At 32.6% G+C, this 24,164-nt stretch overlaps 1 protein-coding gene across 6 annotated transcripts in view; it reads left to right on the top strand.

Annotated features, from left to right (window-relative positions):
- LOC100875715 (Tachykinin-like receptor at 99D) overlaps positions 1–24,164 on the top strand; it is a 154,128-nt gene that overhangs the window by 76,492 nt on the left and 53,472 nt on the right. For 3 of the 6 annotated variants that reach the window (XM_076539211.1, XM_076539209.1, XM_076539207.1), the window contains exons 2-3: positions 18,121–18,897; positions 20,104–21,253. In XM_076539211.1, the coding sequence (XP_076395326.1) occupies positions 20,823–21,253 (431 nt within the window). In that variant the 5' untranslated portion in view covers positions 18,121–18,897; positions 20,104–20,822. Of the gene's footprint in view, positions 1–18,120; positions 18,998–20,103; positions 21,254–24,164 lie in introns of all 6 variants that reach the window. The other 3 variants (XM_076539210.1, XM_012287211.2, XM_076539208.1) reach the window with 3 other exon arrangements.

Genomic DNA, 24,164 nt, shown 5'->3' with positions numbered 1-24,164 from the left:
GCGATGGTGCGCGTAGTACGTTTGCCGGAACAAGGGAGGCACGTCTTCTCTTTGAAATATGTATAGTCTGAGAAACACTTTGGTTGCTTCTGGAAGTATTCACAGTGTCTTGATAACACGATCAGGCCTTGTTCTAGCAACAGGCGCCGGTCCTCGCATACTCCATTACCACAGGGTTGATCATGTTAGCGCGTGCCGCATCAGTTGCGTCCCGTTTCATCTTGACGTACGTGTTTCTATACAAACGTCATTGTAACCACTGTGGCGTTCATGGCGCTGCATTACTCGCTGCTTTTTCTCTTTTCTATACTTCTGTACTTTTACTGTATATTCTGCACTTTTTAAGGGTGGGATCCCGTTTTTGATTACCTCCGTTTTTGAGGACGTAGAGATATGGAGATTTAGGGATTTAGGAATTTGGGGATTCAGGGATTTGGGGATTTAAGAATTTAGGAAGTAGAGGATTTGGCTATTTGGAGGTTTAGAGATTTAGGGATGTAGGGTTGTGGGAAATTGGGAATTTGGAAGTTTAGAGATTCGGGGATGCAAGTTTTTGGAAAGTTGGGAATTTGGAAATTTAGAGATTTGGGGATGCAAGGTTTTGGAAAATTGGGAATTTGGAAATTTAGAGATTTGGGGGTGTAGGGATTTCAAAATTTAGGAATTAAGGTATTTGGCTATTTGGAGGCTTAGAGATTTGGGGGTGCAAGGATTTGGAAAATTGGGAATTTGGAAATTTAGAGATTTGGGGGTGTAGGGATTTCAGAATTTAGGAATTAGGGAATTTGGCTATTTGGAGGTTCAGAGATTTGGGGGTGCAAGGATTTGGAAAATTGGGAATTTGGAAATTTAGAGATTTGGGGGTGTAGGGATTTCAGAATTTAGGAATTAGGGAATTTGGCTATTTGGAGGTTCAGAGATTTGGGGGTGCAAGGATTTGGAAAATTGGGAATTTGGAAATTTAGAGATTTGGGGGTGTAGGGATTTCAGAATTTAGGAATTAGGGAATTTGGCTATTTGGAAGTTCAGAGATTTGGGGGTGCAAGGATTTGGAAAATTGGGTATTTGGAAATTTAGAAATTTGGGGGTGTAGGGATTTCAGAATTTAGGAATTAGGGAATTTGGCTATTTGGAGGTTCAGAGATTTGGGGGTGCAAGGATTTGGAAAATTGGGAATTTGGAAATTTAGAGATTTGGGAGTGTAGGGATTTCAGAATTTAGGAATTAAGGAATTTGGCTATTTGGAAGTTCAGAAATTTGGGAGTGCAAGGTTTTGGAAAATTGGGAATTTGGAAATTTAGAGATTTGGGGATGCAAGGTTTTGGAAACCTGGGAATTTGAAAATTTAGCTATTTGCAAGTTTAGAGATTTGGGGGTGTAGGGATTTTAGAATTTAGGAATTAAGGGATTTGGATATTTGGAGGCTTAGAGATTTGTCGATGTAAAATTTTGGAAAAGTGGGAGTTTGGAAATTCAGCTATTTGCAAATTTAGAGGCTTGGGGATGTAGGGATTTTAGAAATTAGGTATTAGGGGATTTGACTATTTGAAGACTTAGAGATTTGGAGATGCAAGGCTTTGTAAAATTGGGAATTTGGAAATTTAGCTATTTGCAAGCTTAGAGATTTGGGGGTGTAGGGATTTTAGAATTTAGGAATTAGTGAATTTGACTACTTAGAAGGTTGGATATTTGTGGATGCAAGGTTTTAGAAAACCAGGAATTTGGAAATCTAAAAATTTGTAAATATAGCTGTTTTGTGGTCTAAATACTTGAAAAAATAGTATCTTCAAGATTTAAGAATTTAGAAACTTGGAAATTTGAAAATTCCCAAGAATTTTGAAAAGAAAATTCTTTTCTGTCTTATCTGACTTAATATAATCAAAACAAATATTCAACTTAAATCTTAAAAATTGTTAAAAATATCTATGCCAGCCCTATTAATTTGTTAATTATCTTAATGTAAAATAAATTATTGCTCATTACAGCTACTAATGACCCGATTTACCACCTGTAACCATCTACTTCATCATGACTTAACCGCACTACAAAATGGCGCTTGCACATGCATTTAATATAACCTCAAAAAGGTGAAATAAAAATAATATAAAAAATATATTCTACAAATGCATTCTACAAATGTAACATTTTTTTATAACAAGTTAAAATTTGAAATTTACCTGAAATTTTCAGTACACCGACAATATACAATATTCAATTGGAAATATGCCTAATAGGTACATGGTCTGACGCACCAATCGTATTTCAATTTCGCCGGTATAGATGGCAGTAACGTAATAATTTAACATATAAATTGAAATCAAGCCCTGGAGAATTGGCAGTGAATGCATGTAGAACGAAATTGATTGTCATTCATTATCTTCATAGACTGCATTATCCGATATGTCTCTTTTCTAATCCAGTTATCGCGATCTGGAAATACAGTGAACAGAAACGGGAAGCTTTTTCTTCCACCAACGTTTTACTTCGACATCGAGCTTCACGTTATTAAGTTCAGTTTTCATTTCGTTTCGCAATGTTGTTTTTCATCGTCGGTAACAGTTTTCTGTAAAACGGTTTTTGTTTTTCTAATAACTGCATACAGATGTTGACCTCCGTGCAATATTCGTCGGTGGCTATTTTGAAGCGGACTGGTTTTTATCCTGGGAAAACATTTGTAAAAACTCGTGTACGGAAAAAATCGTGCTATGAAATTACAAATAAATTGAGAGTGTAAGCTTCGAAACAGAAATTTGATACAAAAAGGGGGTTGTATTGTTGCATATTGAAATTTAAGTATTTAATATTGAAATTGATATTTCGAGCTTAATATTTGATTGCGTGAATGTTTCATTAGCCAATTCGCCATTTTGAATAAACAGGGAAACAATTAGTATTGTCTGTTGGTAAATATCCAATTTTCAGTGGTTACTGTTCCGAAATATCGATGAAATTTCGACTTGTTTGCCAATTTATTTACTGATTGGTGTTTTAGCAAATGTTGTTACAGCATTTAGTGGCTTCTTTTTAAATTTATTTTGGAGATTCAGTTTATAAGGGTATTTGTAGTTATAATTAATGAAATAAGTTGTTAGAAATTGGTTTAAAATTAGTGGTTTTGAAGTTTGGAGTTTAATGATTTAAGTTTGTGTTAAAAATATTGGAACGACTTTTAGATTACTTTTTTATCAAGTTTTAAAGTTTAAATTGACATTATAGTAATAGTTTGTGGTTCTTTTATGTCGAGAAGTTATAATTGAATTTTTGTATTTTGAAGGATGGTTACTGTAAGTTGCAGTTATTAATCAATTATTTAATAGTAAAAATTGTAAGAAATAGTTTATGTAGGAATTTTCGTGAAGTTTCAAACTTTATTTTGACACATCATGAGCGCCATTTTGTGATACTTTTATGTCATGAAATTGTAAGAAACCTCTTATGTAATAAAATTGCATTACTATTACCTTTGACAATTAATCAACTATTTTATATTAAGAATTTCAACGAAAACTTTATATAGTTATTTTTGTCAAGTTTTAAGCTTTATTTTGACACATCATGAGCGCCATTTTGTGATACTTTTATGTCATGAAATTATAATTGAATTTTTATGTTTTGAAATTGAGTCACTGTAAGTTTACGTTATTAATCAATTATTTTGTATTAGGAATTTTAACAATAGGTTTGTATAGTTATTTTCGTCAAGTTTTAATCTTTATTTCAGCACACCATGAGCGCCATTTTGTAATACTTTTATGTCATGAAATTATAAAAGACTCCTCATATATTAAAATCGTTATTAAAATTCATTCTTGTAACTATCAATTAACTATTTCATATTAAGAATTGTAGCAAAGAGTTCACAAAATCATTCTAATAAAATTTCAAGTGTTAAATAAAAAATATATCATAAGTACTATTTTGCAACACTCTTACATCACAAAAAAATTATAAGAAACTTCACAGAAATAATGAAACTATAAAATATTATATAATAAAAATCGAGAGCGTAATAACAGCACAATGAGAACAGTAGTACACAATATGGCGGACGAACAAGTAAACCACGAATATATTTGAGAAAGGAAGCAACGAAACTATGCTGTCACGCGAATAGAGAAAGCACTACCGTCAGGTCAGATGGTGGCTCTTTGCATAAAGAAAACCTTTGTGCAGAACGCGACTCATTCGCCGAGATTACAATTGCCAGATATTCCTTCTTTCTTTTCCTCTCAACTTCACTTCTCTTCTGTTACCTTGTGAAATAATACTTTTTTGGAGGTTTTAATTAATTTATAAAGGACGTTTTATCCTCGTCAAGCATGTGAGAATGTAATAATTTGATGGTAGATATTTTGAATTAGTATTTTAGTATTTTTAATCGGTTAGGTTAGGTTAGGTTAACTATTATACAATAAATATAATATGAAATATAATAAATACAATATTGAATACAATAACTAGGACGTTTTGTCTCTCAAATCAATTTTTGATTTGTCGAACTGAAACTATTTTTAAGAATGATTTTATTTAAACACATGTTCTACAAATCGATTAAAAAAATTAAATTGATTTTTAAATCATTATGTGTTCAATAAGGGTGTATACAAATTATTTTTTTTTATTATAAACTTGATTTCATAGTGGCTGTAGTGAACAAAATTATTAATTCTTAGTCAACAAAAATTATTAAAAATTATTAAATTGTTTACATATGTATTTCAAGCTTAAATTTTTCACTTGCACAGCTGCTGAACCTAACCTAAAAATGAATCAAATTAATAGAAAAAATAGAATACTGTTACAAGACAAAAAAAATTATAATTGACTAAGAATTTTGCAAAGAAATAATGCATTTTTGATTACTCCTCAATTCTTACTTAACAAAAATTATTAGAAATTAATAAATTGTTTAAATATGAATTACAAGCTCAAATTTTTAATTTCCAAAGCTATTGAACCTAACCTAAAAATGAATCAATTTCATCAATAAATCCTCTAAGAAAGTAATCATAAGGTTATGAAAAGAAGTAGTAATTAAACAAGAATTTTAACCATAAAATTTTTAAAATAAAAATGCAGTATACCAATGCATTTTTCATCTTTTTATCTTTATTATAAAGCAAAGTTTGTGCTGGTTGCACCGATAATCAGATCACGATGAATTTTAAAATCATTAAGTACACAGCAATTTTGAAAGTAAATTAGAAAAGTGACGGAAAGTAATTTAAAAGCTTAGGAAGAGCCGCCAGTGGATGAAGCACAAATATTAACTTATATTAGACGGCTTTTAACCTGTCCGTGCGGAAGATGTTATTGACAGCGACATAAACGATGAGAATGTTCGTAAGAGATGACCTGTTCTTCGATGCTCTTTATTACGCTAAAATGTGCAACAATTGAAAATTGAATATCGTAGACTTGTTTTGTTATCTTTAACTATAGTTGTTTTAATTGCAGTTGCAGTAAATTTTATAGTTACTTTACAATTACTTTACAGCTACTTCAAAGTTATTTTACAGTTACTTTACAGTTACTTTACAGTTAATTTACAGTTAATTTACAGTTACCTTACAGTTACTTTCCTTCACAGTTACTTTACTCTAGTTCCTAAATTCGTAAATTCCCAAACTCCCTAGTTTTTAAATTCTTAAATACCCAAACTCCCTAGTTCCTAAATTCGTAAATTCCCAAATTCTCTAGTTTTTAAATTCTTAAATACCCAAACTCCCTAGTTCCCAAATTCTCAAATTCCCTAGTTCCTAAATTTCAAAATTCTCTAGTTCATAAAATCGTAAATTTCAAAATTCCCTAATTTGTAATTTCTCAAATTCCCTAGTTCAGAAATTCCTAAATTCCCTAGTTTTTAAATTCTTAAATACCCAAACTCCCTAGTTCCCAAATTCTCAAATTCCCTAGTTCCTAAATTTCAAAATTCTCTAGTTCATACAATCGTAAACTTCAAAATTCCCTAATTTGTCATTTCTCAAATTCCCTAATTCAGAAATTCCTAAATTCCCTAGTTTTTAAATTCTTAAATACCCAAACTCCCTAGTTCCCAAATTCTCAAATTCCTTATTTCCTAAATTTCAAAATTCTCTAGTTCCTAAAATCATAAATTTCAAAATTCTCTAGTTTGTCAATTCTCAAATTCCCTAGTTCAGAAATTCCCAAATTCTCTAGTTTTTAAATCCTTAAATTCTCAAACTCCCTAGTTCCCAAATTCTTAAATTTCCTTACAGTTACTTTACAGTTACTTCACTGTTACTCCACAGTTACTTCACAGTTACTTCACAGTTATTTCACAGATATTTCGCAGTTATTTCACAGTTACCTTACAGTTACTTCACAGTTACCTTACAGTTACTTCACAGTTACCTTACAGTTACCTTACAGTTACCTTACAGTTACCTTTCAGTTACCTTACAGTTACCTTACAGTTACCTTACAGTTACCTTACAATTACTTCACAGTTACTTCACAGTTACTTTACAGTTACTTCACAGTTACTTTACAGTTACTTTAAGTTACAATAATTTTTAATTTTTCGAAGTTTAATTTTTCATCTTTATTACTCACAGTTGCATGTTGTTAATACGAGTAATTTTAATTAGGTAAATGAACAAATGTCGAATAACATATTCACGTGGAAATTTAAGCATATGTGGATGACATATGTCAAGGTATTTGGACACTGCAGTACTTGTGCATTTATTATTGTGCACAGGAAAGGATCATATATCATACTGTTTATTTTCAGAAACAGGAATTTATTGTATATCGAAAACATAAATTTCTTCACATCACATGTGTACACATATGTACATTTTATAAAAAATGAAGAACATAGAAAAATTTTGATATTTACAAACTATTATTGTATTTTTAATCTACAACGAATATGTACTTCATAATAATAATAAAAAAAAAACTCATTTTAAAACTAAACTAAACAGATGAAATTTCACTTGTCAAACAAATGAAGTATACTTGTACAAAAATAAATCTTGATGAAATATCTTTTAAATATTCACTAAACCCCCTGAAATAAAAAATTCCATAAAATCCAATCTTACAATAATTTTCTATAAAAGTAAAAATATAAAACAAACATATACATGTAACAGAAAAAAAATTGTTTATCTAACTTCACCAAAAATTTTAAACAAAATACACTGCATAATATTAAGACTCTAAACATCGCAAGTATTCTACTTTATTTACGAATGTACACGTATGATTAAATGTCCCGATGAAAAGGAAGCGATAAACAGCCATAATTTACGAAATATCAAAAACGTCGTTCGCTGTACACTGAGTCACGGCTGAGAATTTATTGATCATAATCAATTTCAGAAACTCGCGAACGAGTAATTTCCGCTTTCGTGCAATAATCCAGTGAGCATAAATTCAGAGATCGAAAGTTTCATTCGGTCGCGATTAAATCATCCTGTACGCTTCTCTACTGGCGGCGAAACTTTAATACTTGAAACATTTGATGCGAAGTCATCTGAAAATGTTCAAGTACATATTTCACGATAATGGGATGTTCGAAATGGTAAATTAACTGCGTAGCGCTTAACTTCATTGACCCCGTTCGAAACTTGCTGGGGATTCTTTGTTGTATATGGGTCGGTGCTGGACAAATGACATGCGTGTTTAAGTATGCGATGAAAATTCAATTTCGAAATGTAGTAATCTGGTTATTTTAAGTTCTTGATTTTTCTTAGTTTTATATTTTTGGTTTTCTTAAAATTAATTTAAATTGGGAATTTCTAATTTTTAGTTTTTCCATTAACTCAAATAAATACTCAAATTCCTAGTTCCCACATTTCTAGATATCTAAACTAGTAAACTCCTAAATTCTCTAGTTCCTCAATTCTCGAATTCCCTACATCCTAAATTCTCGAACTCCTAGTTTAGAAATTCCAAATTCCCATGTTTCAAAATTACCAAAGTCCCCAGTTTCTAAATTTCTAAATTCTCTAAGTCAGAAATTCCCAAACTCCCTAATTTAGAAATTCCGAATTCAAAAGTTCCTAAATTATCAAATCCCCTAATTTCTAAATTCCTAAATTCCCTAGTTCCAAAATTCCCAAATTCCCTAGTTCAAAAATTCCCAAAGTCCCTAATTCAGAAATTCCCAAATTCCCTAGTTCCTAAATTCCCAAATTTCCTAGTTCCTAGTTCCTAAATTGCCAAATTCTCTAGTTCCTAAATTCCCAAATTTCCTAGTTCATAAATTCCAAAATTCTCTAGTTCCTAAATTCCCAAATTCCCCAGTCCCTAAATTCCCCAATTCCCTAGTTCCTAAATTTCTAAATTCCCTAGTTCCTAAATTCCCAAATTCTCTAGTTCCTAAATTCCCAAATTCTCTAGTTCCTAAATTCCCAAATTTCCTAGTTCATAAATTCCCAAATTCTCTAGTTCCTAAATTCCCAAATTCCCCAGTCCCTAAATTCCCCAATTCCCTAGTTCCTAAATTTCTAAATTCTCTAGTTCCTAAATTCCCAAATTCCCCAGTCCCTAAATTCCCCAATTCCCTAGTTCCTAAATTTCTAAATTCCCTAGTTCCTAAATTCTCAAATTCCCTAGTTCCTAAATTCCCAAATTCCCTAGTTCAGAAAATCCCAAATTCCCTAGTCCAGAAATTCCCAAACTTCCTAGTTCCTAAATTCCCAAATTCCCAAATTCCTTATTTCATAAATTCCCAAATTCCCTAGCGATTAAATTTCTAAATTCCCTAGTTCAGATATTCCCAAATTCCCTAGTGCCCAAATTCCTAAATTCCCTAGGTCAGAAATTCCCAAACTTCCTAGTTCCTAAATTCCCAAATTCCCTAGGTCCTAAATTCCCAAATTCCCTAGTTCAGAAATTCCCAAACTCCCTAGTTCCTAAATTCCCAAATTCGTTAGTTCATAAATTCCCAAATTCCGTAGTGCTTAAATTCCCAAATTCCCTAGGTCAGAAATTCCCGAAATTCCTAAATTTCAAAATTCCCTAGATCTCAAAGTCCTAAATTTCAAAATTCCTTAGTTCCTAAATTTCTAAATTTCAAAATTTCTTAGTACTCAAATCTAAAAACTCCCAACGCATCAAATTAAAAATATTTATTATTCAATAATTGCATTGAATATTTAAAATAAATCTCGCATACCTATAAATATAATTTCTGGTCAAAATAGTTCCAATCTTTATTGCACGATTAATGAAAGTGATTTATACAATATTAGTAAGAGTTACCTACAAAAATTTGTCAAATGCGAAATCAATATCTACCGTAATTAGCTCAATGCGCTGTAAATTGCCACAATGAACGAAAGAAATCATAAATTCTGGAAAATTCTTTGAACAACCCGAATTGGAAAAGTAATCACAGGAGAAACGCCCTATTTCAGCGAATGGAATGAGCACTTTTCCCGGATATCACAATGCCAGAGCACAATCGACTTTAATGGCTAGATAAAAGCCGAATGAATTAGACCACAAAATTTCTGAATTACTTTGGCCAGGCAAGATGGCTCACTAAAAATCGATGTACCAGAATATCTCCTTGAATATACAAAATTATACAAACACTCTTCGAAAATGTTTATCGTTAAAACCTTCTTATATATTGCATAAAATATTTTTGTATTACTTCAATATTTTACATGTTGTATAAAACATTTTTTACTTTTTATTTTAATCTTAAACATATCTTTATTTTAATTTCTTTCATTTTCAAGTTATTTTATTTTAATTTCGTTTACTAATAAATAAATAAATCCCTTATTTGAATTTTTCAAAGATTCCTAAAAAAAATGAACAAACAGTAGTGTGACCCAACACTTATTTCAAATAAAACGATATTTTAAAACCGCCTATGAATCACAAAACCTCACACGTCTAAACTTCGTCGAGAATCTTCAGTTTTCACATAAAAAATAAAACAGCATAAATTATGCAAAAGGTTGTCCGCTAAAAGCATCCGCACTGCTTTGAATCAAACTTCTAAGACGAGTAAGCAGGGGTCGAGGGTAAAATTGAATGAAAGGAAAGGTGGAGGGTATGAATGCAAAACTTGAAGCCAGCAGGCTGTTTGGGTGTTTTTAGTCGAGTGGAATAAAGGAGAGCACACCGCAATGTGTATCCGACACCTACGACCGAAATAAATTTCGACGGTGGAAAAACAACGGGGGTGTTACTGAAAATAAAAAACACAGGGGGCAGATAAGGGGAAATCACGAAGAAAACAGAGAAAATTGTAGTCCGGTTCGAACGGTGCTTCTAATCTGATTAGTTTATAGGGGGATGATTCCCTTCCGGTTGTTTCGTATTTTTTAAAGTGACAGTTATTTGGAGTTATTGCATGTGTGATAAATTCTACGAATTTAACTTTAAGTGAAAGAGTAATTGGTTGATATTGTTTATTTAAATTGAATCGTTTTATTGGTACACATTTTATTGTATAGGAATGGTAAGTTGCGATATAAGTTCTGATGGTTTGTTTATTTATGAATAATGTTGCAGAGACATTTTGTAGATGAATGTTGTTAGATATATTACAGAGACATGTTGCAGGTACATGCTGCAAATACATGCTGTGAGATATGTTACAGAGACATGTTGCAGAAATGTGTTGTGAGATAGATTGTGGATATATTATGAAACATATGAGACCTATTGTCATTTTGCGAGACATGTGACATGTGTTGTGAGACATGTGAGATATGAGGAACATGATGTGCGACATGTGAGACACGTGGGATACATTGCATGATATTTAAGACATGTTGCAAGACATCTGAAACATGTTGCGAGGCATTTAAAAAACGTTGCGAGACATTTGAGACATGTTGCGAGACATGTGACATGTGTTGTGAGATATGTGAGATATGAAAAACATGATGTGCGACATGTGAGACATGTTGTGAGATACGTTGCAAGATATTTAAGACATGTTGCAAGACATCTGAAACATGTTGCGAGACATTTGAGACATGTTGCGAGACATGTTGTGAGACATATTATGTGACATATGAGACATGTTGCAAGACATTTGAAACATGTTGCAAGTCACTTAAAAAATGTTGCGAGACATTTAAGATATGTTGTGAGGCATGTTGCGAGACATGTGAAACATGTTGTAAGACATGTTATATGACACATGATACATGTTGCAGATACATATGGCAGATAAATATTGTGAGACATGTTGCAGACACATGTTGCAAATATACATATGTTGCACACATATGTGTACACACATTATCAGGACATGTAATGAGACATGTTGCAGATATATGTCTAAATTTTGTGTCCAATTATTATTTTTTTATTCAAAATTCTTGTCCAAATTATAATTTAAAAAAACAACAAAAGAAGAATAAAAATGAACTAGTGACCTGTTTCCTTCAATATCAATAAACAAAAAAAATTCCTGTAACGATTCCTATTCGCAAATATGTAAACGGTATAAATTTCCATAGGTACATCCAACGCCGATTCATCGATTCATATAGATGAAAACATTTATGCAAGTACCAGCATATTCCCTAACTTCCATCAATCTGTGTGAAATTCTCCAGTCGAACGATAAAGCAATTTCTGCACTCTGAACTATGCAAACTGCTCCGCAATCCGACAGCGGGCCGGTACAATCGTGCATATACCATTGCTAGCGATCTATCGATAGAATAAATCACCAGTCATCTCGCGGACCGTTTTTACAACCACTACCAAATGTGTACTCGTCGATTTCGCGATTGTACTTTTTATCCCGAAACGGAAGATCGATGAAGCTGTCCCACGTTGGCCATGGTCCATCTACTTGTCTCGACAGCTTCGTGCAATTTGCATCCATCGAAGTTTTCTCGTTCACGAAAAAACGTTCATCCAAAATATCTATCTGGTTTCTTTTCAGATTTGACGATAACAAGTATTGTAATTGTTTGATTGGATTGTTTGATGCGGGGATGCAGTATTGCGTATTTCTACTTTTAATAGGTCTTGCCAAATATTTTCGTGTTTCTTTACAGGGTGTCTCACAATTAGTGTAGGTCCCTGAAATCCACGCGCTGGATTACTACGCGTTGAATATCCACGCGCAGGATTACTACGCGTTGGATATCCACGCACTGGATTACTATGCGTTGGATATCCACGCGCTGGATTATTACGCGTTGAATTACTACGCGTTGAATATCCACGCGTTGGATTACTATGCGCTGGATATCCACGCGCTGGATTACTACACGTTGAATTACTACGCGTTGAATATCCACGCGTTGGATATCCATGCGCTGGGTTGCTACGCGTTGGATATCCACGCGCTGGATTACTACGCGTTGAATTACTACGCGTTGAATATCCACGCGTTGGTTATCCATGCGCTAGGTTACTATGCGTTGGATATCCACGCGCTGGATTACTACGCGTTGAATTACTACGCGTTGAATATCCACGCGTTGGATATCCACGCGCTGGGTTACTACGCGTTGGATATCCACGCGCTGGATTACTATACTTTGGATATCCACGCACTGGATTACTACACGTTGAATATCCACGCACTAGATTACTACGCGTTGGATTACTACGCATTGGATTACTACGCGTTGAATATCCACGCGCTGGATTACTATGCGTTGGATATCCACGCGCTGAATTACTACGCGTTGGATGTCTACGCGCTGGGTTACTACGCGTTGGATATTAACGCGCTGGGTTACCACACGTTGGATATCCACGCGCTGAGTTACTACGCGTTGGATTACTACGTGTGTAACCCCATTTTTGCAAAGGGAAATCTTATTAAGAATCACGTCAGCTACCCTCCATTTCAGGGACCTACACTAATTACGTAATTTTAACTCTATTATTTTTGCCTTATATATTTTTACTGTATTCACGAATGAAATAAATTAATTTTATATTGGAAATTTACTCGTTAAATAATATTTATTCGAAACAGTTCAATACTAAATTTCTAGAAGACCTTATTTCGATGCAACATCTTCAGACTCGTAATAAATTGAATGAAAAATGCATTTCATTTCGCGATGCATCAAAAGCATTCCTCTCTCAACTTACCATAATTTACTTAGTCTTGATAAGCATGTTCCGACTGAATTTTCATCTATATTGCGCAATAATTCCCTTCGAAAGTCTCGTAAGAATAGAATTTCTCAGTCGGCATTGTGTTACGAGTTACGTAACAATGAGAGGAAAATGCAGACGCTCGCATTTTTAATTCTTCCCCGGTTTCGCAAGTTTTGTACCGACAATGAGATAGCAACAATAGCCCCAGTTAAGGGACACTCTTAGTTCATGGACTGTTGGCGAATTCGTTCGTTTCCTTTTATTCCTTCCCTAATTTCGCTCTTCTCGTTAAGTCTGTTTATCTTCAGTCTCTCGCCGTTATTTTGCACTTCAATTTGGCGTCGCTTGCTCTTTCAACGAAATATTCAAAAAAACACTTACTTATTCTTCGTTTAGTCTTTCAAGTTTTACGGTCTGAATGCACATTTTTTTACTTTGAGATTAAGTTAATGAGGTTTGATTTTATATTGTATGAATAAATAAATAAAATAAATTTTATTGAAATAAACAAGTCAAGTCTATGTTCTGTTATTTTAAAATTATAAATATTTACATCATTACATTTTTTATATCATTTTGTTCAATATTCAGTCAAGATGTGTTATATGTATATTTTATTGAAACTCTCAGTATATTGCATATTTATATTTCAATTAGTTAAAATATTTTAAAATATTATTTAAAATATTATAAAAATAATATGTACAATAAGATATAAAAATTATAAATTTCTTTGTAACATTTACAAAAATAATTTGAACAGCAATGAATAAAGGTGAAGTAAAGCTTCTGAAGTACTTTTAACAAAATTATCGAATGTATTCTCAGTGAGAAAATATTAACCTTCTGAAATTCCAAGTGCTAATCCTGTTGGCTTTTAAAGCTTTGACGCTCTACTTCACAAAATACCTGAATTTAATAGGTTATATTACTTTACCACATCGTCGTTATGGAAGTGAGCTAAAATGTGAAATAAAGACAGGAAAAAGCAACGAAATACGTGTCTGAAGTATGCAGAGTTAATTACAGTAATATTGCTAATTCTCATTATGAAAGTGTGTCAAAGTTTAAAATGGATTATATTTATGTTTAAGTGAATATTAACAAATTATTTAAATAATGATCTTTTATTGTGTTTAAACTTTTATATTACATTCCTTTTATTTTTGTATTATACATATGTCATTTTAATGAATTACAGTTTTTTAATTTGATATTTTACTTTAACGACTTAGGTCCTCTCAATTTTATATTTCAATTTGCTTTACAAATTATATTTTTTAATTTTAATAAACTGTTTCCCTTAAAAAACTCTTGTTATAATTTTTTCATCAAAATTGTTGACCAAAGTAATTTTCTGCAATGAATATTTAATTCCATCAATAATTACCAATAACCAGTAACCAATTATCAATAATTATCAATAACCAAAATATTTGAAAATCTTCATCAAATATTTTCATCGAATACTGAAAAAAATAGTCTAGGACTTAAAAATTGTAGCTGAATACAATATAACCCTACATCCCTTATTACCCTAATTATCCATAATTTCCCACTAAACAAGCAGCAAAAAGAGTTTAACAAAGCAGTCGTTTAATTAACAGCTGTCTCAGAAAATGTCCATTGCTAGTTAAAGAGACATTACTAATTAAAGAGATCGTGACACTATTAGATGTTATCGATGTGCACTAAATGAACAGTGGAACCACCGTATTTGTCCACGAAGTGTTCATCTTGATGCGACATGTTCGATCCACAAGCTTGGCCCCGTTCCTCGCTTTACATACCGATGTGGATAACTCGTGTGACGAGATCAATTATTCAGGCACTTAGCTAGATGGTTCCCAGGGAACTGCATAATTCCTCTATACGTAAAGGCAAACGTTATCTTTGTTTCCACGAATTGCACGCATTGTTTGCGATGGAGTCCTGTACTTTCGGATAAGTGAATTTTCGAAGTGCATATTTTATTCAAACACAATATGTTAAAGTATTGCATATCTGGAGTGTCGAATTTTGAAAGGAGGAAAGGATTTGATAGTACAAATATTTGGTAGTTCAAATAAGGATCTGATAATCCAAATAAGGATTTGATAATATAACTAAAGATTTGATAGTCCAAATAAGGATTTGATAGTACAAATAAGGAGTTGATACCACAAAGTACCCTCACATATATTAATAATCTACAATAGCTTGATGTACAGATGTCAACCCACGAGATGGCGCATCATCGATTCAAAGTAGAAGCTCTCCACCGTGAACACTTCCAGCTACATTTGATAGTAAAAATAAGGATTTGATAGTATAAATAAGGATTGATAGTACAAAGTACCTTTACATATATTAATAGTATAAAATAGCTAGACGTATCGATGTCAATCCACGAGTCGGTGACCCAAAGTAAAAGCCCACCGTGAACACTTCCAGTTACATTTCGGCAAATGAGAATAATGACAACTGCTGAACGCAAGTAGTACCTCACTTGAGAGACGTTTGCCTGTATTTCGCCTAATTGGCGACCGCAAGAGCCAATACCGCCGAAAATACGTGTGAGGCGTCCATTTTTCTATTCTGACCAATCGGAGTGGCTTTTCTGAACACCACGCGCCAACTCGTGGGTTAACATCGGTATGTGGGAATGTGGAATTTGGGGTTTGACAGTTTGGGGGTTTAGAAACGTTGAAGTTGGAGTTTGGATGTTTGCATATTCAGAAATGTAGAAAGCTTATGAAAATTTGAAGTTGGATATTTAGAAAAGTGGTGGGCTTATGGAAATTTGGAAGTTTGGATATTTAGAAGGGTAGAAATTCGAGCGTGTGAATTTGAAAATTTGGATAGAAGGGTAATTTGCGTTCTTGACTATAGAGGTTCAGAGGTGTAGAAATTTGGCTCTTGAAAGTTGGAAGGTTTAAATATTCAGAAACGTAGAAAACCTATTAGAAGTTTGAAATTTTGAACATCTGACTAATTGGTGCCGCAGCTCTATGAGCACCTGGGTCAACCTCTTCACGCAACATTTAGATAGGTAGAAATAGAAGGGAAGTATTTAGAAGGGTAGAAATTCGGGCTTATGGAAATTTGAGAAGGGTAGTTTGCCTTCTCGACAAATTTAAATATTCAGAAGTGCAGAAATTTGGCTCTTGCAAAGTAAAAAATTTAGCTTTCACAAAAGTAGAAAATCCACTGGAAATGTGGATAGAACTCAGTAATTTATTTGTGTATCCAATTTGTGTTACGTCTACCTTTGCTACTAAGGTTATTCCAATACTATCGTTACTCTATCACTATAAATTAACAGTATCGAACAATAGATCTTCTGAAAAGCGTGACAATAGGTATACATCAAACTAAACACAAAAGCATTACAGCAGCGTGCACAGGATGAAACTTCCTGCTTATGTAGCAACATGTGCTGTTTCTGAATGCTAGCATCGTTTCATTACATATCAAAGGACTCTGAAGAAACAGTATCTAGTTATGTGTAAGTCCTAACCAGGTGGAAATTATGTTTGGTTCAAACGATATATAATTTGCAATTTGTATTTAGTATTTAAACACTCGATAATCAAGTTTGAATTCCTTTTTTAATATAATTCATGATAATCAAGTTTGAATTCTATTTTTAATATAATTCTTGAAAATCAAGTTTGAATTCCAGTTTTAATATAATTCTTGATATTTGAGTTTGAATTCCATTTTTAATATAATTCTTGATAATTAAGTTTGAATTCCATTTTTAATATAATTCTTGATATTCAAGTTTGAATTCCATTTTTAATATAATTCTTGATATTCAAGTTTGAATTCCAGTTTTAATATAATTCTTGATAATCAAGTTTGAATTCAATTTTTAATATAATTCATGATAATCAAGTTTGAATTCCATTTTTGATATAAGTCTTGATAATCAAGTTTGAATTCCATTTTTAATATAATTCTTGATATTCAAGTTTGAATCACATTTTTAATATAATTCTTGATAATCAAGTTTGAATTCCATTTTTAATATAATTCATGATAATCAAGTTTGAATTCCATTTTTGATATAAGTCTTGATAATCAAGTTTGAATTCCATTTTTAACATAATTCCTGATAATCAAGTTTGAATTCAATAGTCAATCATTTTTAATAATCAAGATTGTAATCTATATTTAATAATTCATACTCTACATTCCTTAGGAAATCCCCTAGGAAATCTAGAAGATCTAAATTTCATAGAAAATCGGTGTCTCCTACTTCAAAATCCCCTCAGAAATCTAAAAAATTTCAATTTTATAGAAAATCTTTATCCTACCCTGAAAAATCCCCTAGGAAATCTAGAAGATCTCAATTTTTATCAAAAACCTTTATCTCGTCCTAAGAAATCCAAGAAACTTTTATCTTGATCTGAAACTCTACATCTTCTACATTTTCTTAAAAATTTAAACATTTTATATGCCATTACCAAATTCACTAGAAAATCTAAAAAATCTAGCAAATTCTTGTCTCACATTTTACATATTCAATAATTACAATTTTAAATACAATCATCCTTGTTCCAATATTTTTAGCTACTTAAATACTTCACTACCATTTAGTAATGTAGTTTAAATTTATTCCTTTATGAAAGGAACACTAGATATATCCTTATAGGGATTTAGGCTTATTCGTTTGTCAAATAATTTAGTTTAAGTTATTCTCTTCATCCAATTCGATTTTTAAAAAATACCAAATAAAGTACATTACTATTAAATTATATATTTTATTATATTATGTAGTATAATTATTTATTGTAATATATTATGTAATACAAATTATAATTTTATATTATAACGTATCATATATTACATAAAACAGTAATACCACGGCAAGTAAATATTTTCAACAAAATATCCTATATCACATTTACCAAACATCAAGCACATCCTTCCGGAAACAAAATTACTTCCGTTCAAATTTCCGAGTTGCCTCTCAAACCCGCTCCCTAAAAAGTTAGCCCATAAATCAACCAATACGTGAAAAAATTACAGTTTCCCGTGTAATTTATGTTTCAGAGTCCGTGAACGAGCGTCGAAGAAATAGCGAACGTGACGAAACGTGGAACGGGAGGAAGCAGATAGCGATTCCGGGACGTCGATTCGAGCGCGGATTGTCGGAAGCATCAGAAACGGCCGTGACTTCGAACAGAAGCATTCTTGTCCCCGTTCCTAGTATCTGAAAATAATTTTCCGATTCCCGTTAACGCGATCCGTACCACTGGAAACCGATCCCTTCGTTTTCTCGCGATGCTCTCGAAACAATCTCCGGAAACGTTCGTAATCCGAGAGGGAACGCGAATATCCGCGAGGGACATCAAAGAGGACTCGTTCCGAGGTTGAGATCTGTCGGAGAACGCGTCGTCGGGTTTCCGGGGTGTTCCGTTTTCGGCGTGAAAGGCGATCCGCATTCTCCGGGCGATGGAAAATCGGAAAAATCCGTGCGAAAGTTGTCACGAGAACGGTTACTTCGCGGATCCCTTTGACCGGAACGGAAAGGTGTCCTCCAGGGAAAACCGATGAAATTCCGAGAACAGGTGAAAACGGTAACGACAAATTCTATTGACGAATGGGGGAAAAAGGGAGCGGTAAATCGCGAAGGATGTCGATGGAGATTAGCGCGGAAGTAGCTGGGGAAGAGAGGATTTCTTTAACAATTCCGGTTGAAAGTCTGGGGTAACTACCCGTGCAACGCGGAGTCGTAAAAACCGTGGATACAAAGGAAGATGCCATTTTCATTACCGGAAAACGTGATAGGAAAGCTACGGTAGATTAGGGCATTTTTACGCTTGCAAGGTGAGATGTAGGGGAGAATTCAAAGGAATTTATTTGCTGGACAGTTGTCGCAGCTTGTGATTGATAGAATTTTCAGACGACTGAGGATTTTATATGTTAGGTATATTATGTGATCATTTATTATGTGGATTAGGTGGAGCGAAATTTAATTGCAATGTAAACGAGGGTGGATTATACTACTTTGTGGGATGCGCCACGAGTGTGACAAGGGGTTGATACAAGTACTAGTGCTTTTAGTGCTGAAACTTTAGAATTTATCCTTGTAACCAACTGTTACATATTTAATTTTTAACATACGTGACTTTTGACATATGTGATTTTTGACATATGTGACTTTTGACATATGTGATTTTTGACATATGTGATGTGATTTTGCATATGTGATTTTTGACATATGTGATGTGATTATACATATGTGATTTTTGACATATGTGATGCGATTATACATATGTGATTTTTTACATATGTGATTTTTGACGTATGTGATGCGATTTTACATATGTGATTCTACATGTGTCATTTTTGACATATATGATGTGATTTTACATGTGTCATTTTTGACATATGTGATGTGATTTTACATATGTAATTTTTGACATATGTGATTTTTGACAATTTTTAAAAATATTTTTTAATTTTTAGTTTATCAATTTTTTAGTGTTTGTTGTTTCTTTATTTTGGTTCCTTTCAAAGTTTTGGATAACTATTTTTATTATATTATTTTTTTCGTGGTTATTTTATCAAATTTTAGTAAATTGTATTAAGTCGGTACTAAGAGGGTTGGAGTGGGAAATTTGGTTTTTGAGAAATTTTAAAATTTTTTAGAAAATTTGAGAAAATTGTGGATATTGGGATTTTAGAGAATTTTGACTGCGAAAAATTAAAAATTGGAGTGTTTGGAAATGTTGTAATTTGAAAACTTGAAAATCTGGGAATTTTGAAAATTTCGTAACGTTGCTAATTTGGGAGTTTTGAAAATTTAATAAAGTTGATAATTTGTAAATTTTGAAAATTTCGTAAAATTGATAATTTTTTAAAATTTCGCAAAGTTGATAATTTTTGAAAATTTAAAGACCAAAATTGCGAGTACAATATAGAATAAATAAACAAAATTTATTAACAAAAATCAATAAAATTTATTAACAAAGTTTACTAAAATAGTTTATAAAATTATCAAAATTAATACAATATTTTGTTCAATTACAGATTGCAGATTTACTTAAAAACCATGGACCACAAATGCAGAATTCCACAGAGACTCCATCAATCGGAATAATTGCATCTGAGTGCAGTAATGTCGAATTGGCTCGAATTTCGTAAGGTGACCAATGCAAACAATAGTGATTGATCCAGTGGGTCAACGGCTGAGCAGTCGATCCAACGGAAGCCTGTTAAAGGCGTCCGTGCATGAAACGGAAGTGGAAGTGAGCATCGCCGGCGACACAGCCTTGTCAGTTATCCATGGACAGCATCCAAATGCTGTAGTAGCAACCATCATCAATTTTATTATGTCTGCACCTAATCGATTAAACGTTCTCCTGCATTCAGGATACTTTGCCACAAGGATTCAATACCTGTGAACTTCCATAATTATAAAATCGCAAAATTGCAAAATAATTACATGTATACAAAATTAATACACGTAAACACGTACTACGTTCTAAACTACAATATAAGTGTCAGTGTATAGTGAATCTCTAAAGTGTCTAACAAGAATCAAATTAATCAAAGTGTATCCTAAATCTCTACTTAAAGAAATACTGTGGTAAATGAAAAGCTGTGCTGATTGATACACTGTGCTAAAAGCTGTGCTAATCGAAATATTGTGCTAAATGAAACAATGTGCTAAACGTAGTGGTACATTACCAGGAAATCACCCAGAAAGTAATAAATGTTAGATTAAGAAGTGCGGAAGAATCGATAAAATGCAGGCCGTCGACGTTTATAACTCCACGCCCGACCCTTGGAACATCACCCTGTGGGACAATTATACGTACTATAACAACACGAACACCACCGATTTGCAGCTGAGGAATCAGTTCATATTGCCATGGTGGAGACAAATGATTTGGACGTTGTTGTTCGCGGGTATGATCATCGTGGCCACCGGTGGCAATCTCATTGTCATCTGGATCGTGTTGGCGCACAAGCGAATGCGCACAGTCACCAATTATTTCCTAGTGAATTTGAGCATCGCTGACGCTATGGTCTCCACGTTGAATGTCACCTTCAATTACATCTACATGCTGAATAGCCATTGGCCCTTTGGCACGCTATATTGCAAGATCTGTCAGTTCATCGCGGTGCTCACTATATGCGCCAGCGTCTTCACCTTGATGGCGATTTCTATTGACAGGTAAGATTTTGTGAGAATGTATTTTGTGTTGGATGTTAGGGGAGATGCGAAGATGTTAGGGGAAGTATGGTTAGGAGTGTTGTAACAAAGTTTGGGTACTTCGGAAGTTTGGATGAGTATGTTGAAGTTTGATATTTATGTTATTGGGTAACCTAGTTGTCGAAGTTTTTGGTAGGGGAATTTGGAATTTGTGGAGTAGGAATTTGATGATTGCATGATTAGACTATTTGAAAATTATGGATTTGAAAATTTGAGAATTTGATATCGTAACAATGTGACGATGTGACAATGGGACAACTCGATCATATGTGATAATTTGACAATGTAACAATGTGACAATGGGACAACTTCACCATATATGACAACTTGACCATATAACAATTTGATCATGTGACAATTTGAAACTTGACAACTTGACCATGTGACAATTTTACAATGTAACAATATGACAATTTGACCATGTGACAATTTCACAATGTAACAATGTGACAATTTGACCATATGGAAATTTCACAATGTAACTATGTGACAATTTGATCATGTGACAATTTAACAATTTGACAATTTGACAATTTGACAATTTAATAATTTAACAATTTGGCAATTTGATCATTTAACCATTTGACCATTGGACAGTGTGACAATTTGACAATTTGACAATTTAACCATTTGACAATTTCACAAGGTAACAATGTGACAATTTGACCATGTGACAATTTCATGATGTAACAATGTGACAATTTGACCATGTGGAAATTTCATAATGTAACAATGTGACAATTTGACCATGTGGAAATTTCACAATGTAATAATGTGACAATTTCATCATTTGACCATTTAACAATTTGACAATTTGACAATTTAATAATTTAACAATTTGGCAATTTGATCATTTAACCATTTAACCATTTGACCATTGGACAGTGTGACAATTTGACAATTTGATCATGTGACAATTTTACAATTTCACAATTTCACAATTTCACAATTTCACAATTTCACAATGTGACAATTTCATCCTTTGACCATTTGACAATTTGACAATTTGACCATTTGACCACTTCACCATTTGACAATCTGAAAATTTTACACTTCTTAAATATCTAAAAATTATAAATATTAATCTTAAATATCTAAAAATCCTAAATATCTAAAGTCCTAAATATTTAAAATCCTAAATATCTAAATTCCTAACTATTTACAATCCTAAATATCTAAAATTCTAAATATGTAAAATCATAAAATATCTAAAACCCTAAATATCTAACATCCTAAATATCTAAAACCCTAAATATCTAAAATCCTAAATATCTAAAATCCTAAATATCTAAAAATCCCAAATATTAACCCTAAATATCTAAAGTCCTAAATATCTAAAATCCTAAATATCTAAATTCCTAACTATCTACAATCCTAAATATCTAAAATCCTAAATATGTAAAATCATAAAATATCTAAAACCCTAAATGTCTAAAGTCCTAAATATCTAAAACCCTAAATATCTACAATCCTAAATATCTAAAAATCCCAAATAATAACCCTAAATACCTAAAATCCCAAATATTAACCCTAAATATCCAAAATCAACATAAAGGTTTTGGTAACCCCAAAATGCAAATTTGCAACCAAAATAATCTTCACCTATAAAAACAAACGCTACTGTATTCAGCAACTATCAACCACGAAACATGTTCATCTCGTCCTTCACGTAAAATTGTGTTGACATAACGTCAAACATAGGCACACCAGAGCCACATCTTCGAAAGCCCTTAAGATATTGATGTTCTGCTGTCGCATAGTGTTCGCTGTATCGAGGAGATGATGTTAATCCATGAAGGAGACGTCAGTTCTACTTTGTGACTGTCTGTTTGATGATTTGTGTTGTAGACAGGCATTTTGAGGTTGAAGAGGCTCTCTTGTAATTTCATTCTCGTAGTTATGTTATATATATTATACTTTAGGTGAAATCTAGTTTATATGACGTTTATATATGTCTGTGTATGAGTGTTTGTAATTTGAAGATTTAGGAATGTACGAGTTAGAGAATTTGAGAATGTAGGGGCTAAGGGAGTTGAGAATTTGGGAATGTAGTGATTTGGAAATTGGGCAGTTTAGAAATTTGGAGATTTGGGGGTTTGAGAAGTTGGGGATGTAGAGACTTGAAAAATGGGAATTAAGCAATTAAGGAATTTGGTGACTTGCGAATTTAGGAATTTAGGGATTTGGACATTTGTGGATTTGAAAATTTGGGAATTTGAAGATTTGAGAAGTTGGGGATGTAGAGACTTGAAAATTGGGAATTAAGCAATTAAGGAATTTGGTGACTTGCGAATTTAGGAATTTAGGGATTTGGACATTTGTGGATTTGAAAATTTGGGAATTTGAAGATTTGAGAAATTTAAGGGTTGAGAATTTGAAGAGTTGAGAATTTGAAGATTTGAGAAATTGAAGGTTTGAGAATTTGAAGATTTGAGAATTTGAAGATTTTGAGAATTTGAAGATTTGCGAAATTGAAGATTTGAGAAATTGAAGGTTTGAGAATTTGAAGATTTGAGAATTTGAAGATTTGAGAAATTGAAGGTTTGAGAATTTGAAGATTTGAGAATTTGAAAATTTGAGAATTTGAAGATTTGAGAATTTGAAGATTTGAGAATTCGAAGATTTGACAATTCGAAGATTTGACAATTTGAAGATTTGAGAACTTGAAAATTTGAGAATTCGAAGATTTGAGAATTTGAAGATTTGAAAAATTAAAGGTTTGAGAATTTGAAGATTTGAGAATTTGAAGATTTGAGAATTCGAAGATTTGAGAATTTGAGAATTTGAGAATTTGAGAATTTGAGAATTTAGAGGTTCAAGAAGCTCAAAATTTGGGAAATTTGAAACGTAGATGTTGAAAAAATTCTGCTTC

This window comes from Megachile rotundata, chromosome 13 (assembly GCF_050947335.1).
Source record: "Megachile rotundata isolate GNS110a chromosome 13, iyMegRotu1, whole genome shotgun sequence".
In the NCBI taxonomy this organism is placed as follows: Eukaryota; Metazoa; Arthropoda; class Insecta; order Hymenoptera; family Megachilidae; genus Megachile; species Megachile rotundata.
Note: the sequence above shows the minus strand (reverse complement) of the source record. Positions and strands in the feature narration are given on the sequence as shown.